Genomic DNA, 18,330 nt, shown 5'->3' with positions numbered 1-18,330 from the left:
GTCAAATGGAATTAAAAAAAAAAAAAAAGCACTGTGCTTCTCACCAAACACCATCCAGTTCTGCATGAATAAAGAAGGTTACATTTAATAGCTAACTTTTCCTTCATAAATTTCCTACTGCAAAACTAGAAAATGGTAAAGATATATCAATCTTTCACTAATAGTCCTATTCTAAGACCATGACTAAGCAGATTATCATATGCAGTCGTGTCCATAGGGCTGGATCACGATTGCACAGATGGATTTGCAAAACAAGCTGTGAATTTTGATAAATATTTTTACATTAAAAAATATAATCTAAACCAAAAAAGGGAAAAAATAATTTATGAATTTCAAATAAAATTCTGCATTGTGTATAGCTTCTTATTGTTAAATTAATTACTCCTTTTTTAAAACTGGAGATAATGTCAGGAATTCCAAACAACTTCAATTTTCTGAATTGTATTCTTACACTTTTTTGTTCTAAGCTGTTTCATGTGCCAAGGAAAGAGTTATGCTATTCAGAATACCTGTATTTACTTACTGGAAGAATAAAGAAAAAATTAGGATCTAAAAATGGTGTATCTTTGTAACATGGGCTACTGTTAAGAGTTTTGGGCTCAGACAATGCTGTGTCCCAGCAAGGACATAGCAGCTCCTCAGGCTGCAGCTCCAGACTGGGATTGTTCCAGTGACACTGTGACAGACCCACGCCACAATGACAGAAGGGTTGGTCTCCTCTCCAGCCTGAATGACCCCATTTTGGGAGCCGGTGACACTGCCAGAGGGGAAAGCTGGGAGGTAAAAGGGTCACCTGCCAGGAAAAGCTTCCTACAGTGAGGTGTAAAGTGGATCTGACATATCTGGAGGCACAGGATGAGGATGCAGAAGGAGCTCTGAGCCCAGCTGCTCGTGCTGGGATGATGAAGCTGTCATGGTCATGCCTTGGTCCTGACATCCATGTCACAGACACAATTTCCCAAAGGGCAAGCACTGACTTCACAGCAGTTTTAGGCTGACAGAGCACTTACAGAAATTGGCCTTAATTTGTACTTCTGGATTTACCAAAAGAATAAAAATGATTGAGGGAAAAATCTTTTTACTGATCAGTCATGAAATGCACACACACTATTTTTAACACAAGTTTCAGAAGTTTGTTCCATTCAAGAACAAGATCTTCTGAAAGGAGGTATTTAAGTGGCTTCAGTTATCATAGATGACACAAACATCTAAACATAAAGCAAATCAGTACTGGAAATTTCTAAAGACCTAAGATGTCCTGAAATCAATTTCTGTAAGAATGAGATCTGGATGTGTAATGAAAATTGCTCTATTTAGACTGATTTTCTGGGGATAAATTAAGCTGAAATATGCAAGACTATTAAAAAATCCTTTTCTATATCAACAATTATTATACACTTTTTAAATTTAGTATAAAGTGTAGTATAAATTACACTTTAGAAAACTATTTCCAGTTAAAATATGTGTATATTTTTCCTTAATAATACAATGTTCATTATTTTTCTGATTTTAAATTTTTTCTTGTTTTTAATTTTTAAAAAGGAATTTGAAAAACAGTCTGCATTTCATGACATAACTGTGGAACACCCCTATAATTACAACTAAACTTACAGTATTGACAAGACAGTAGTTTATGATATTTTCCAATAATCCTTGAATAAGTGTTTCAGGATTTTGAATGTTTACATGAGCTTTAAAAATTACATGTCCCAACTGTGGAAAATATTTTAAATTATTAAATAAAGTATTATTGAATCACTGAAGAATATATGTTTTGAAATCTGTTTATAATTTTTTTGCAGTGCAGTCCTGGATTCAGCTGGGTAGAATTCATTCTTTTTTTTAGTAGCTGGCACAGTGCTTTGTTTTAGAATAGGATGAGAATGTTGATAATACTCTGATATTTTAGCAGCTCCTGAGCAGTGCTTACTGTAAGTCAAGGAATTTCCAGCTTCCCATGCTCTGCCAGGGAGCAGTGTCACAAGAACCTGTGAGGGAGCATGGCCAGGGTGGCTGAGCTGGAGTGGCCAAAGGGACATCACAGAACATCAGGCTCAGCACGACACCCAGGCAGAGCTGGGCAGGGTTCCCCCCACTGCTCAGGGACTGGTTGGGCATCTTCTGTCATATTTCCATGTCCCAAACTGTAATTCTCTACAACAGGTAGCCCACAGCATGCACAAACAGGTAATATTAATAGAAATGTATGCCATAGTTAGCAATGGTTATCTGGAACTTACCTAAACTTTTGCTCTTGCTTTACTTGCCTGCCTTGATACACTTTCTCCGGGTGGAGTAAATGTGTGGATTCCAGCAAGATTACCCTGGAGTATGACAAGCACACATAATGACTGCATTTTAACTTGCAGAATGATGATGGAATTCAATTCATTCTAACTTTTAAATGCAGGCTCAATAAAGAAGCTTATTATTTTCAATTAAAGATACTTTAAAAGTACTTGTTGTGGTTTAATCCCAGTTTTTCTGTAAAAGATCTTCTCCCTTGGTATCAAACTAGCATTTCCTAGTGTTATTTACAAGTAAATAATATACCCCCTGAAGAAACACTAGATTATTCAAAATACTGGAAGTCTGATACAAAGAATTTTAACTTTAGATTACTGGTTCAAATGTTGCCCAAATTGATAATGACTTAACATAATTGTCAAGTAGCTTTTGAATTATATAAAACTAAATTATATAAAACTAAATTACTTCATCATTTCATTGATAATTTCCAAGGGGAATATCCAAATCCTAAGACTAATTCAGCCTCACTGACCACCTCAAGAACTTAAAAGACAGAAGCTAATTAAACTAATATGATTCCTACACACAGGACTTGGAGCAGTGGAAACAGCCCTGTTATAGGATTGTTATTGTTGTTGCTGTACTTATTACTATTTGTATACACCAATCCTATTCTGTGGAGGAAAGAAAAATTTAATTTGCAGCTTCAGCAACATGTATATTCATGTTGCATATAAAAACAAGTTAAAAATGTTGTGGAAGATGGTTCTTCCAAATAAATGAATGAGATGAACCAATTCTTAGTTCTAAAGACTAAAGATAAAATATGGAGGCTGATCACATAAATAGATTTTAAATGGGCACAATAATCTATTTCCTTTGTACTAAGGAAAGCAACATTTATAGTTCTGCAGTTGTTGCAGCTATGATGAACACAAATTAAAAATTAGACTAACTGATAAAGCCCCAAGGCAAAAGAATTTTTTTCTTTTGCATGCTTAATAACTTTAACAGCAAAATAAAGCAGATTGGGGAAAAATAACCAACTATTAATTAACATGGCTTGTTTCTCTTTGTAATTCTGCTGGACCTCAGCCAAACACAAAAATACAAGCAAGGTTCATGAACTCTCTTTGATTAAAGCTCCAGCTTTACTGCTTACACTGAGATGGATTTCAATTAAGGCTTATTTATCTTCTTTATTCATTATGATAGCTTCCACTTCATAGTGCTTGTAACAATTTTGGGAGTGTAAATCTCCATCATTTAACCTCCAGGTTTTACACTTTTAAGAAGAAGAAAATTATGGAAAAGAGTGGATAAAACAGCATGAACATTAAAGAATTGTCTTTATATCACTGTCTACCTGAATATGCCATCATTTTTGAAGGGATTAGTAACATTTAGGTTAAATTTCTTCACCTCATAACATGGGGATCTGCACCTTATCATACCCTAAAAGAGAACAAAAAACACAAGACCAATAATCAAGTTATCATTGTTTTTTCCTTTTCATCTTTACATGTCCTCTATTTTTCCTCTTGCCCCAACCTTCTCTTGTCCTAAGACGTTTAAGGGGGGCTAAAAAAATGAGAGGATCACCTAAACACCATCTAAGTTCAGAAGTCTACCCAGATGTAGTCAATGAATGTGGATGACAAACACAGGCCTACCTGCCCTGACTGGGGCATACCTGACAACTACAGAGTCTCTGGTTAAAAAGTACAAATAAATACAGAAACATCTAAGAAAAGCTTGTGGTTCCTCTATATATGACATCTGAAATCACTAGACTGAAGCACATCAACACCCCAATGACAGAATTTTCAATAACTGAAAAGGGCTGAAAGGGCTCCACACATATTTTCAGAGCAATCAGTAAAAATTTTTACAATTTATTCAGTATCCAAATGTGATTTATGTCCTTATGAACCTTACATATTCCTCTAGGTTTTTTGCTGCAAGTACATAGTCTAACATTGGAAATCTGAGAATTCCTAGGTCAAAGGAGAATGCTGATGGTAACTCACATTTTCATTCTTATCTCAGTTCCCTTTTGTTTGATATAATGTAACAAATAACAATATTTTTGTGACAATAATAATCATAAAAATATAATCTTACAAGAGGCTCAATACTCCTAACTTCAGATTTCAGAGAGAATGTCATTGTGGCACCATCTATTCCATCAACTTTATTTGAGGTCAGTAGTAATACTGCTTCAGCAGGGTGCAGGAAACGAATTGTGAATTCCACATTTACAAAGCCTTGTCTCCTATGAAAAAAAAAAAAAAGACACAAAGCCAGAGCTCAGAAATTACTCAGAAATGTAATTTCAGGAGCACACTTCAGAGTCTTTGTAAGGGAAGGGTTCTAGAAAAGAAAGCAATTTGTTTCCTCTGAAATATTTTGTTGCAGTATAATCTTCTGCCTAAGAGTATCTTAAAACATTCTAATAAAAGAACAATCTAGATAAAGAATAATACTGAATCCTTACTGCTTTTTACACCAGCACATGTCTTAATTTTTCGTCACGCACACACACTAGTACAGGATGTTCTCTTTCATTAGAGTATCACCCTAAGTTAACAACTGATCCAATTGATGCTCCTCTATCTGAAAAGGTTTTTCTGAGTTAAGCAGTCATTCAGCCTGTTATGAATTTTGTGGGGAAGATCTAGATAGTCTTAATCAGAAGAGTAAGAAAGAAATTAGTTTTAAAAACCTCCAGAATAATTAGCAAAGCTGAGTTAAGAGGGAGAAAAACCAAAGTTCTCTTGTACAAGCAACAGTTTCTCTCTAATGGGAAAACTGGAGAAGACCACACAGAACGAGAGTTTATTGACTAGGTGCACATTTAGTCTTTATCTGCATCAGCCCTTTAATGAAGCAAGAATAAGAAAACTTCAGTGGCTGAAGCTCTCACTTTGAAGCTCTCAAAATGTCTTTCTGATTTTGAGATTAGTCTTAAGAAAGCAGGAAGTCTCCGATTGTCAATTCTGAATATTGAAAATGAAATCCTGGAAGTTCTGTAAACCTGGCTCTTACAGCTTTCAAGTTCCTACTGCAGAGGCCCCCAACAATTCCATTTATGACACTGAAGAGTTGCCCAGTCCCCCAGAGTCTGAGGCTCCTAGATCACCTCACCATTGAAAATGTTCTGAAAAAATATGCTGTGATGCAGGCAGGCAGAGGAATAAACTGCCTGAGACATACACTCCCAAAGCCACTTTAAGGATCAAGTTTTAAGGAGCCTGCTCTGGTCACAAATAAGACTGACAGCCAACAGCAGTGTACAGCACTTTCTGCCTCATCTTTGCCCTCTGATTCATGCAACACCTGAGAATTTGGGTTTGAACGGTTGCCTTCTGTGGCAAAACCACAAAGTTGCTTAATTTTTATCTCTATTAATCCATGTTGTGGTCAATGTAAAGTGAGGGCAAATTCATCTCATGGAATTGTTCCATAACCTTGGGGGTTTAGGCTATTTCTGTTGTGAACTGCGAGTCTACATGGCACAGTGCAGCGCCCTGGAGAGTGGGAATCTCAGATCAAGAACTGATTATATAAATCCATATGCAACACAAGACACTCAGCTACACTCAGAATATTATTCACATTACCATAATTTCCAAACACACCTACAGCATTATGATCTAACATAACGAACCTGCAAGACTCCCATAGTCTCGCCAATTCTCTGAGTTTTTTAAACACTTGCACCAGAATATTAAGAAAGTTATTAATTTCAGAGAACCTATTTTTCATTTAATGATCATGACATTATGATAAATTCTGCAGAGGTTATTATGCATGACTGGCATTTCCACAGGTTTTTATTTCTATGCAATTTTTCAAATATTTGTTTCTATATGCAATGCCAAGCAGCTCAACAACAAGGTTTTGCACATTTTCTTCTGTCTTGATTTTTCTTTGTGGTTTGTTCTGAGTGTTTAATTTTAAAGGTGAAGTGAAAAACAGCCATGGTATTGACCTTTCATAGAAACACATGGTATTTTCAAGGATTACATTTATATGATAACTCGTATTTGAAGTAATGGCAAAGAAAATGGAATCAAATCAGCCTCACAGCTTGCTGAAAACATACCATTATTTGTGGTTCCCTTTGCATATATTTATAATAGGCATGTAATCTAACAGTGACATATTGATGCTCCTTAAACAGCACTGTATTTATGTTGAATCTTCTTGAATTTGACCATCTATATTTGATTTTTTTTTCTCCTTCACGGTTTATCTTCATACAAATCTTGACCTTTATTTTTCCTTTTACAATCTCTAATCCATTTTATCTGTAAATGGTTATTTTGCAGATAAACTTAAAAACTGTTAACTGACAGCCAAAGTCACCATTACATCCCTCTTGTCTTCACAAGTTAAAAAGGGATTTATGAAATTCCTGTATTGATTCATAAAGCTGCATAACACAGAAAGAGCAAAATGTACTTAGTGAAAAAAACACTTGGTGAAATGAGATGGTGATATACCACGAATATTTCTGCTAGCAGAAATTATAACCTAATGCTTTCCCAAAATTAAATCTCTCAAATCCCTAGATGTATCTCAGACATGTAAGATGAACAACTACATCACATCCATCTTGCCGGGGAGAAAGGATGGGGGCAAAAAGATGCAGTGTAATACTACTCAAACCTGTGTCATGGTCTCTTTAATTCCCAGCCATGCTTAAATTAAGAGCCAAAATCTGCACTTCAGAAGAAAAGAAATCTACTTGCTCATGCTTCTTCAACGCATTGATGTACAAAAGGTGAATGAAGTTTTGATACATAGGAAAAATATATATATTGGAGACAAAAGATTCTTATAATGATCTGAATGTTTATATACTGATCTTAAAGTTCTACTGAGCCAACTGCAAGAGTCCCACTGAAATATTACTCTAGATTTGTTCCAGTTTTAGGAGAAAAACCTGACCCTTATACCCCCTAATTTTGCCTTGTTTGCAATTAAACACATTTCTAGTGTTCCACCACTCCTAAATTAGTAAATTTCTATTTCTTTAATGCTACCAACAATAACAAAAACATTTCATTACTTACGTAGAAGGAATGGTAACAGTGTTTCCTTTAGGTAAAGAGAAATCATGAGCATCTCTTCCCACAAGAACAGCAGTGTAGGACAAAGTGTTATTGCTCGGGTTCTTCAGGTGCACCTACCACAACAAAAGGAGCAAGACCAGCCCATTTTTACTCATTTTTAGACTATAAAAGGTGTGTTCTGCAGATACATTTGAAAATACAAACCAAGGGTATCACAAAATAAAAAAGTACTTCAAATAACTGGGTAGATAATTTTCCTTCCAAAAGACTGTAGATTTCCCATGGAATATCCAAATTTCATTTTTGAGGGTACAGTGTACACTGCACTCCTATGCATGTAAATCTCTTGTTCCTCTCTTTGATCTCAGATTTGTCAAATTTGTAGATTTTTTTCATGTGCTTTCAAGCATAGGGGAAAAAACAGAAGTGAAATCCCAATACTGAAGAGAATAAAAACACAAAAAGAGAAAATGCACATTTCCATCTTCTATACTTCTTAGCAAAATGACAAGAAACCTATTAATTCTTTGTTGGAGCTTATACATAACATAAACACACATACACACAGTGTTCTAACCTTGAATTACTATGAATCTAAATTCAATGGTATCAATACCTGCTTCACAATAGTTGCATGGAGAGCACCTGAAAATTCTATAGTGTTCTTGGGTAAGTAGTGAGGGAGAATGTCATACAGGTGGACACACAAAATAAGCATCGTGACAGGATTTGGTTCACAGATATCAGTGGCCTACAAACAAACAAACAAAAAACCAAAAACAAAAACAGATGTTCAGTTAAAATTTTGCCTGTATAGTCTAAACATAGGAAGCAGAAGAACAATAAATTTTAAGTTATTTCTTGTTATACAAATACTTTTAATCTAACCTGCAATAACTGGATTATTCTCATGACTAATATGAATAGTATGAATAATAAGAATCTTGTCACCACACCAAAAAAACCTCTAATTAAGGAAGACCACTAACATGCTCTGGTGATAAACCAAGGGTAAAAATCAAGCTCAACTATTTTTCCTAAAGGTTCAGCAGAAACAAATGCTAATTTTATTAAATGCAGCGTAACAGAAAAAGCACTTTACTGTCTGCAAAAACATACGTCTTTACTATCTTAAAAAAAATTAAAATCTTTTAGTTTGCATAAAATACCATCCCAAATACTTCTACATACAGTAGGAGTTTACAACGATAACTTCACCGTCCAAATAGCAACAATATAGTTGTTTCGATTGCAGATACTTTTATACTTTTGTAAATTGCATTGTAAAAGGTAGAAATTATTCCTCCAGGTTAAATATTTGATTTACAGACACGAGTTTGAGTGGCAGCAGCAAAACATGTCCAACTTTAGTCCTCAACAATTTGAGTAAGTCACTGAAGAGAGTGGTAAAATTATTTGCCATAAAGTATGGAAAAGAGAGGAAAAAACCATTTACTCTTCTGGACTGTCTTTAGTGTTGCAAGAGAGATGTATAGACATATTTATTATCTTACCATCTGAGTAAATTTTTATTTTCAAGTTAATGTGTATTTAAAGTTTTCAAGGTAAAGTTCTCTTGCCCTGTGCCCAGCCAAGCACCTCATCCTACTCCCAGCAGCTCTCACACAGCTCCTCCTCTAACCTTCCAAAAGAGTGAGTACATAACTGGGCACTGATCTGAAGTCAACCTGCAACTCTCCATAGCTTCCTAGATAAATTTTGTCCTTGTAATTCTTAATATTAATTTCCTATACTTTTCATGCACTGATGTAATCATACATCTCATCTCGTATTTCTATTTAATTCCATCACCACTGGTTGAAGGTTCGAACTTTAGGATGCATTCACATGCAAAGTAAAAAAGTTTATTCTGTGCCTAAAGCTTTAAACCTGAAAAGTATTCTGAAAAGTAAAAGTACTTTTTAGTAGACTGAAAAGTATTGTGAATTTTCAATTCATTTATCTCAGTAATAGCTATTGAATGTTAACCATTATTCCAGTACGGCTGTGGCTTTACACCCCTACTTTTCACTCCTCCTGCATTTTCATTTTAGATAGAAAAGATGCCAGAGTAGATTATCTGTTGAAGACTTTCTTCTGCCACATACTTCTTTCTACCCATTTCCACTTAGATCAGAATTTAGTTCCTCAGAAAATACAATTCTATCCTGTGATGAATTCATAAAAGTCCATTTGCGCCATTTATCTACTTCTCTAAGAGCTAAATTTTAAAAAAAGGCATTTCTTAACATGATGCATCAGAAAATTCAGTCAGTAAATATTATTTGCTTTAAAAATAGGTGTTAGCAAACAATAGCAATAATTATAAATTAATAATAATAATAAATAATCAAGTCTGACACAAATTTCCTTTACTAGCTATTCCCAGTCACTGCACCTTCTATCCTAATCTCTTTGTCACACATATTCCCTCCATGTTGCTGCTATCCACCATCCTGTCTTCTAATACTTTATTTTAGGCTTTCAGCTGAATCTTCTTCAAATCAAAGAATTTTAAAACTTAAAAATATCAAACCATAATTAAAAACTGATAGAAAGCTGCCACTAATACTCTGTGGTTGAATTGTAAGTCACGATTAGAAAGTGGAAAACATTTCCTGCCCAAAGTGCTCCATCTCAAATGTACACCTTAATCCTTAAAAGGATTTCAAAGTCTTGAACTCCATTAAAAATGTCACTTAAACCTGAAGACTTGCAGACAGTTGAACTTCTTTATTACATACAGATTCTTAGATTTTTAGATTGAAAATACCAGCTTTTCCATACCTAACACCTCTCAGCTTGTGCTGTTAATTAATGCAAATGTCCTGAGAGTTCAAAAGCAGTGACTGCCTGAGTCAAGAACTTTGCCAATGCTATTGAAACATTTTAGTCTGCTAAATTTCAGACAAGATTATCACAAAATTCCCAAATTAAGAGATTTTAGCAAAAGGATTTATGCATTTTGCTACTTTAATTGCTGCAAAACAAGATAGTTCACAAGTTTCTACAGCAGCCTTAGGAAAGTATATATGAATTTCAAGAAATCTATGTAAATGTACCCTTTGAATTAAAATACAGACCTTGAAGATCCAAGATCTGTTTCTTTTTCTGGTACTGACTGACTGTGTACCTTTGTTTAAATTGTTACTCTGCACAGAAGTGGATCGTCCCATTTACTTGTAGACAATTTAGTCTTAAAACAGGTACATTAGTGAGAATATCCTAGAATTCTGCTTCCACATCTGAAGTGTTCAACACCCTTTTCATACTGGCATCAAGCCTCTGCCTTCATGTGCTGCACTGCCTGTTTTTCTTAATAAAAGATGAGGAAGAATATAACTTTGTTTTGAGTTGAGTTTGAGTTATGCCAACATTACTTGTTTGCTTCCTGCCAGTCACAAGGATGGGAAGCTGTAGATTTTCTTTGTTGAGCCTATTGTAGCAAATTCATTTCTAACAGTGTGATCTGTATGAGGAAACAACAGCAAGACAGCAGCTGATACAAATGGAAAAAACAGGGTTAATTTTTCCCTGTAATCATAACACAACCATATGGAAAAGGGAAAAAAAGTTGTAATTGAGCGTCTTTTTATATTACTTTGTTCACACAAATAAGCTCTACTGCTGATTCCTAATGCCATCAATTCTTTTGGAAAGTCTGTTCCTACACTTTTGAATACTGTGTCTATTCTACTGCATCTTCTGCTCTTCCAGCCACCCCAATATGCTCCCAGAGATGTAAATAACTCACAAATGGGCAGTTAAAGAAAGGCAGACTGGGAGCAGGAGAAAACTGGGCTTGGGGACAAGAAAAAGAAAGGAACAATATCTAACTTATGTAATATCACCATATAGAGAAAATTTGAAACCATAGGTCAATAAAAACCACGGAGATGTAAAGCACGTTTATAAACATATAAAGGAGATCCCAAGCAGATCCTTGATGGAAGAAATTATCAACAATTATCAACATTGCATTCCTCCCTAAAAACAGGTCACCAGAAGCTGCTGGTTTTGAGTGAGTGCTACTCCCACCAGCATCCAAAGCTGCTGACTTCTGCATGCACCAAACCTGGCACAGACCTCTCAGGGGCCTTCATGGTTAGATGCATCTAACTGTCCCTAGACACTCGTATAATTTTTTTCACCATTTATTTTTATGGTTAAATACATGATGTTTGTTCTTAAACATATTTCTCTAAATCGCCTTTTAGTAGTAATAATGAACTCCATTCGAGTTTTCACTGTGTGATTTAGGATGCTAAAATTTGAACTGTATTAATTTATGTTCAGCTACTTGTGCATGCATGATCCTACAAAGCAAGGAATTATGGAAATTACTTCTAATTAAGTCTATTAATATGAAGCAGTATTTTGGTTTCCATCATATAGTAACACATCCTGAAACAAAACTGTTTTACCATAATCTCACTTTAATTGGATGTGCCACACAACTATACAAAAAATCAAAATAAAAGTAATTTTATATATATATATATATATATATATAAGAACTGCTAGTACAAAATCACCTACCTTTGTGTCCATATCCAGATTGATAGTATGCAGAGCCTTCACAAGTATCAAGGCATTGTGCAGAAACTGTTCACGAGTTCTTGGATTAGTATACATCTTTATGAAGTGAGTGGGAATCTAGACAAGGCAGAGAAATCAAACTCAACCTTCCACAGGCAAAATTACTGATTTAGTATTTTTGCTCATTCAGGAATCAATAAGATCTAAATTTTGAACTGAAATTCCCTGTTAAGAATAAACTCAGTATAAAAAAAAAAAACCCAAAAAAAACCCAAACCAAACCAAACAACTAATACTGAAATAATCCCCCATGAATTGATAAATGTTGGGGTGGGTGTTTTTTTTTTCTTTTTAAAGATCCCATAGGCCAAGAGTTGCTGTTGGGGAAACTTCCCTGTCCAAGCACCGAGGAGCCACTGGCAGCCCCCTGAGCTGGGACTGAAGGGCCCTTGCAGTGGGAAGCTGCAGCGAGTGATGGATGCCCTGCTTGACACCCCACCCTGACACCCTCAGACAGGGTTTCCTTACTGTCTTGACCCCAGGATTCCCACAGCAGAGTCTCAGACATTTGGATTCTTAAAATAATTTAATCTGAGAGCAAAATCAGAAGAAAACCTCGAGCTGGTGCCTCTGAGGAGGGACCCTGCACCAAGGAAACCCTGGGCTTTTCCACACCTCAGCCTGAGTGTGTCCAAGCCTGGGGTGTTTCTGCTGGATCCCCAGCTCCTGCCGTGTCCCTCTGGTCACCTGGCTGTGCCCCAGGTCCCCAGACCTTTGTTGTGCAGTGCCAGGTCTCTCTCCTCGGGCTCCCAGCACCAGCTGCAGCTCCCACCACAGCCACACCCCAGTGCCAGCCCTCAGTGCACTCCTCAGCATTGCAAAAACAAGCACACTGACATTAAGGAACTGCATAAAACTTTCACAATATTAAAAGACCTTCTTACCAAATATGGACAATAAGCTGCCATCTGTGCTGCCAACACCAGACCATCCAGAAGATCGTGGTCAAAATTCACTATCCATCTCATGGGTGGTATTCCACCTGATTAAAAGACAAAACAAGATTCATGAGACTCTCTTCTCCCCAGGATGCCTGTTTCGTTCTGGATAGATATGGCAACTATTTGAAATCAATCAATAGAGGAAATAACATAAGAAGGAGCATCTATTCACATGCAGAATTTCACTGGCATATTTCTATTTCAGAGCTGTTGCTTGAAAACTTGAAAAATCTCACCTAGAATATTGCAGCTATTATTCACTCTGCTGCAGCATGTAAGAGTATTCATCACAGCAGAATGGAAAACAAATAATCTAAACCTCACAGATTAGGAGCCTAAATATGTAAAATTTTTATTACTATAGGCCTAACATTAATAGTTCTACTGAACCTCATGAAAATATGCAGAAATCCTTGAAAGTTTAAATGCTTAAGACAAAAAAAAGGAAAGGCTATTGATTTTCTTTAAGGTCATATTGAATTATTTGGCATGAATGCAATATAAATGAGAGCTAACAGCTCAATTGTTACAACACAAATCACCACTTCTACAACTGTTGTAAACTCCAATGCCTCAGAAGGTTAGATAATTTATTTATATTTCTAATGATTTTTATTAAAATAAAACTGATTATTAAGACACTAAATGTAGTTTATTTATGATTTTATTTGAAGCATCCATATAGTAAAATATTTAACACAGCATTTACACAACATTACTGTCTCAGGTCCAAGCTCCCAAATTTAGGAAACACTTTGGATTTCAGCCAATAGCAAGGTTTTCAGATAGACTGGGATCAAGCTTTCTCATATGGGACAAATGATATAGGTTCCATTTCACTATTACACTTAAATTAGTTCAACCCACAATAAACCCCTGTACCAGATCCTAAGCAAAATCAGTCATTATACAGAAAAAGAGCAGACATTTATAGACTACAGTCAAGGTATCATCCAAAAACTTAAATGTCTGTCACTTCACATCAACCTGCAGATGCTTCAGCATACTCATACAGTTTTAGTAAGAAAAAACAGGAGCAGATGCTGCACAAACTTAAAAGCAAATGTCTGTAAATCCATCTGAGCTTAACTCTGTGATATCAGTAATGATTTTAGTTTGCCACTCCTTCAGTGTGGTGATGTTTAGGCTTGGCCCAAAATCCCTTACTTTTTCCTATTCATACTGTGATCAATTTAGGTAATATTATTATAAATATTCATTCAATATATTTTCATTAAATATATTTTAAAAACAACCAACAGTATTTAAAAGAGTATTTTCATGAATATTTCATTTTCTTTGAGTTTTGAAAACAAAATTAAAACTTGCATCAAACACACTGTGTCAAAACTATTTTTTTCTTATTGTTCAATTGAAATAACTTTTTCAAGCAGAAAACTCAATATTCAGTTCTTGAAAACTCCATATTGGAAGGTACTAAAGGTGGAGGATATATAAGTGACTGGATATATAACATTTACCTGCTATTTATGACAGGAAGATATTATAGTAATATGGGCCTCAAGATCTAAATTGTAACAGTATTAATTTTAACTCAATTCAGACATCGATTTTACAAATATTTACAGTAAGAGGCATTTGTTTCATCCCATCTTCTTGGTAACCTGCTTGCAGTTATTTAAAAAATATTTAATGTAGTCACTGCAAAAACAAATTCTTTAAAAATAGCAAGATACATTTTTGAAAGTATACTTTCTTACTAAAACATTAGTTTTTCTAGCATAAATTCATCATTTTATTGATCATACTTGGGACCTGTGAGAAACAATAAACTGTCTTCTTTTTTTATTAATAGAGTTTAGACTCACTCTCAGCACATAATATCACCATTTTCAACAAATCACCATTTTCGAGTTTTTAACTTTTTAAGATTAACTATTTCTGCTTTAGTAAGTCCAATACTGAATTATTCTTCTGGTTAGTAATCTAGATTGATTTGCTGAGCATGGTTATGGAAACTCATTAAACAATATGCTTTAATCAAAGAAAAAGTAACTTTATTATTTATCCCACTTTATATTTTATTTTAAATATACTATTTGCTGCTTTTAGTATTCTGTTGGGAATATTACTTGAGCACACTTAAGCAGAATCACAGAATGGTTTGGGTTGGAAGGGACATTAAAGATTGCCAAGCTCCAAACCCCTGCCATGGCCAGGGAGACCACAAACAGCACTTTTGTACTTTGTTGTGTTCTCACTAATCCTTGCTTTCATGCTGGTAGAATTGTCTGTGTGCCAACAAAGTAGCTGGGGAACAAAGCTGGCTTAAAAATAGAGAGTGAAAAATTCATTTACTGTTTAATCCAGATCACCCAAACCAGTTTTGCCATGCAGCCACATAAATGTGTCAGTGGGAATGAAACATGGTGGGACTATTGTCTAAAACACCGTTTATTGAACTGTAGCTTTATAGTTGTGTAAATGGGTACATAAAGGAAAAAAAACCCATTAAGTGGAATATTTTCCCATCTTAGCTAATTAAATACTTCTATAAGCATTTTTGTTGTTTTTCAGTTAATCCTTCTACTATCAATCAACCTACTTAACTCAAAGGCTTGTGAATAAATTAGTCAGAAAACATAATGTATTTTTCCTAATTACATCAAATCTAGCAGAACATCTGCCAGCTAACCACTCTACAGTAATTAAGTTTTAAAATAGAATTAGTCAATTCAAGTAGAAATAAACAATAGAAATAAGAATTATTCCTCAGGATACCTCTAAGCATGTAAATATATTGAGTTTCATTTGTATTGGCATTTCTTGTAAAAAAAGAAATCAAGTGGAGCTTTAAAATAAAGATTTTCATCCCATGTAATGCTAAAAACCTGGCCAAAAATAGTTTCAAAGATAAATATTAAGAGGTAGCAAACAACTCTGTGTGACTGGGGCAGGGGGAGAGAAAATTGTCCAAACTTTCACTTCGGAATTGAGACAGATTCCTGCTACTTGCTAGCTGCATCCCAAAAGGGCTGCCTGCAAATTTTGATAACACCAAGACTGAAATGGCACTTTCTAAATCTCCCATTAATGAAGAGGAGTGAGACAGAAGCCCCAATTAGGCAGATAATGAACTGTGCTCTGCACACAGACTAATGAGATTGGAAAAACTGGGGACTTGGAGTTATGAAAAGAAGAAGAGGCAAAAAAGGAGCATTTCCAAAAAGAATGCATGTCTTGATGAGACAACAGGGGACTGGGAAGAAGGTGAAAAAAATTCATAATTGGAGGAAAGATTTTGGAAGTGGGAGAAGGTTCTGAAGATCAGAGAGGTGCATAGAAACAAATGTCACTGGATGCCCAGGGACTTTGGACAGATACAGGATTGGTGTCTCTGAGCAGCAGCACAGGAGGAATTTACTTCTCCCTGATGTTCCAGTGGCCTCCCTGGCACTGAGGGAATATGAACAGAGTGCTGGGGGAAGCAGCTGGGTATGTGAAATTATCAAACAGGGCGAGAGCTGGTTCTATAACACACCCAGGATCCTGACCCACCACAGGTTGTTTTGTACTCTCCCACAACCAGAGGTGAAAATACTCGGTAAAAGAAAATAACTAAGCAGAGCTAGTTTTCAGTGGATGCGCAGCCAAACATTTGTTATGGTTGTAGAAACCTAAAACTATACTGCAAAAGGCCTGTGCAAGGGATCAGAAATGAGAATAGTTCTGTTTCACTTGTTGATTCCACTCAGCACTTAAGGAAGTAGCATGCAGTCAATTCAGTGATTTGGGACCAATTTAACTCTTGAATGCATTTACTTTTAATAGGTTTGTTGGTTGTTTGGGTTTTTTTTTAACATGTACTGGTATCATGTTGCATGCATGTAGCAACCAAGCATTACAGTACTGTCTCCGTGTTTGTTGTGACAGGTTAAGCCAACTCCTGAAGACACAATTCATTCATGAAGCATTTCTACCTAGAAGCAGCAGAATTTTGCCATGGCACTCTAATTATTCATCACTTTTTAAAAATTTCTTTCCAAGTCCAGATTCAGAGTTTTTAAAACTTGATGTTCTTACCCTGATGAATCAATAGAAAGTCTACAAGATTTTCCAATGGTTTTTTTTTGCCCATATTCTATTTTTCACACATAACACAAAACAAAACAAACCACACCCGCCAAGATTAAATATTTGTTTATATCTATTATTGTATTTAAAGCCGCAAGATTTTTTTTTGTGGGATTTGAAAACTATTTTCCATACTGAGATAATCAAGGGAGTATCTATAGCAATTGCACACAAAAATGACAAACCACTTATTTGTTGTCAGAATATCAAGTAACAGTCACCATAAACTCCTCCAGGTCAATTTTTTTTAAAATTTCTTTGATATGTAAATGATACAACAAACCAAAAAAAATACTACACATTTAAACTTCAGTAAAATATTGATTACATTATTTGTCATAGAAAAGCAATGAAAATGTATTGGAAAAAGGTCCTATAAAGTGAAGCAGAAACTTCACTGAAAAACAGTAACCCTAAATGCTATCAGCTGTCCACAACAAAAATCCGAGATTGTGTACTTTCCACTATTTTCATACGTAATTTTTTAAAATTGCACAAAATTATGTTACTCCCGTCTGGAGACAATATAAAACAGATTAAAGAATTGGCTTTGGGAAGAAAAATTGCAAGTATTCATGAGGAAAAGACTATAATTTAAGCTCTTGAACAACTGGAGTAATGATCTGAAACAAATGGGATGAAATCCAATAATGAGGCTTGCAGCATACTACAATTAATTAAGAATAATTCATTACGCAAGTGTGAGATGGAAAATTGGATAGAAAAACTTCTGTAGAAAAGAATCTGAAGAAAACAGTAAATCCAATTCTGTGGCAGGAACAGCAAATACTGTGCTAGCATGCATTTACAGAAGAGCTGCATCTTAGGCACACAGACTGATCTTTTCACTTGTGTCCATATCCAGTAAAGTCTTACCTGGTCCAGAAACCAGCAATGGCACCAAACTTCAAGAGAAAGAGCAACTAAACAGGTTTACACCAAAAATCCCTGAGCTGAGTACGCTGAAAGACCGAAAGAATGGAAATGCTTTGCCAAGAAGGGGGAGAGAGAGAAACTTGAGAATATAATCTGCAAATATGTATAAAGTTACTAGAAAAGCAAATATCCATTACACATCATATTTTAAAAGAGAAAGGATGGACTTAACCCAAAATTTCCCATGCTACAGAAATGTTAGATGTTTTCATGTTAGACAATAGGAAACTCTTTCAAGTGGAAATGAGTGAGAAATTCTGGCAGATGTTGCCTTAAGTGGATTGTGGAATCTCCTTTTTCAGAGATTTTTACAACAGCAAATACCTGTTTAGTATGCTAAAGGTATATTCAGATTAGTCTTTGTACACAAGAATAAAGCAGATTATTTCTGGTTTCATTCTCATTTCTGGGATTTACTGTGAGTTCTT

The 18,330-nt window shown here is 35.3% G+C and overlaps 1 protein-coding gene across 7 annotated transcripts in view; it reads right to left on the bottom strand.

The window, feature by feature from the left end:
* Positions 1-18,330, bottom strand: part of CFAP47 (cilia and flagella associated protein 47) — a 260,862-nt gene that overhangs the window by 170,336 nt on the left and 72,196 nt on the right. For all 7 annotated transcript variants that reach the window (XR_010355419.1, XM_064407367.1, XM_064407368.1 and 4 more), the window contains exons 34-40: positions 12,815-12,912; positions 11,871-11,987; positions 7,948-8,082; positions 7,332-7,444; positions 4,375-4,525; positions 3,617-3,705; positions 2,241-2,324 (exon numbers count right to left, since the gene is read on the bottom strand). Coding sequence is in view for 6 of the 7 variants with exons in the window: in XM_064407367.1 (XP_064263437.1) it covers positions 2,241-2,324; positions 3,617-3,705; positions 4,375-4,525; positions 7,332-7,444; positions 7,948-8,082; positions 11,871-11,987; positions 12,815-12,912 (787 nt within the window). In the remaining variant the exon portion in view is untranslated. The remainder of the gene's footprint in view (positions 1-2,240; positions 2,325-3,616; positions 3,706-4,374; positions 4,526-7,331; positions 7,445-7,947; positions 8,083-11,870; positions 11,988-12,814; positions 12,913-18,330) is intronic.

Source organism: Passer domesticus, chromosome 2, assembly GCF_036417665.1.
Source record: "Passer domesticus isolate bPasDom1 chromosome 2, bPasDom1.hap1, whole genome shotgun sequence".
In the NCBI taxonomy this organism is placed as follows: Eukaryota; Metazoa; Chordata; class Aves; order Passeriformes; family Passeridae; genus Passer; species Passer domesticus.
This window is presented reverse-complemented; position numbering and strand designations above follow the sequence as displayed.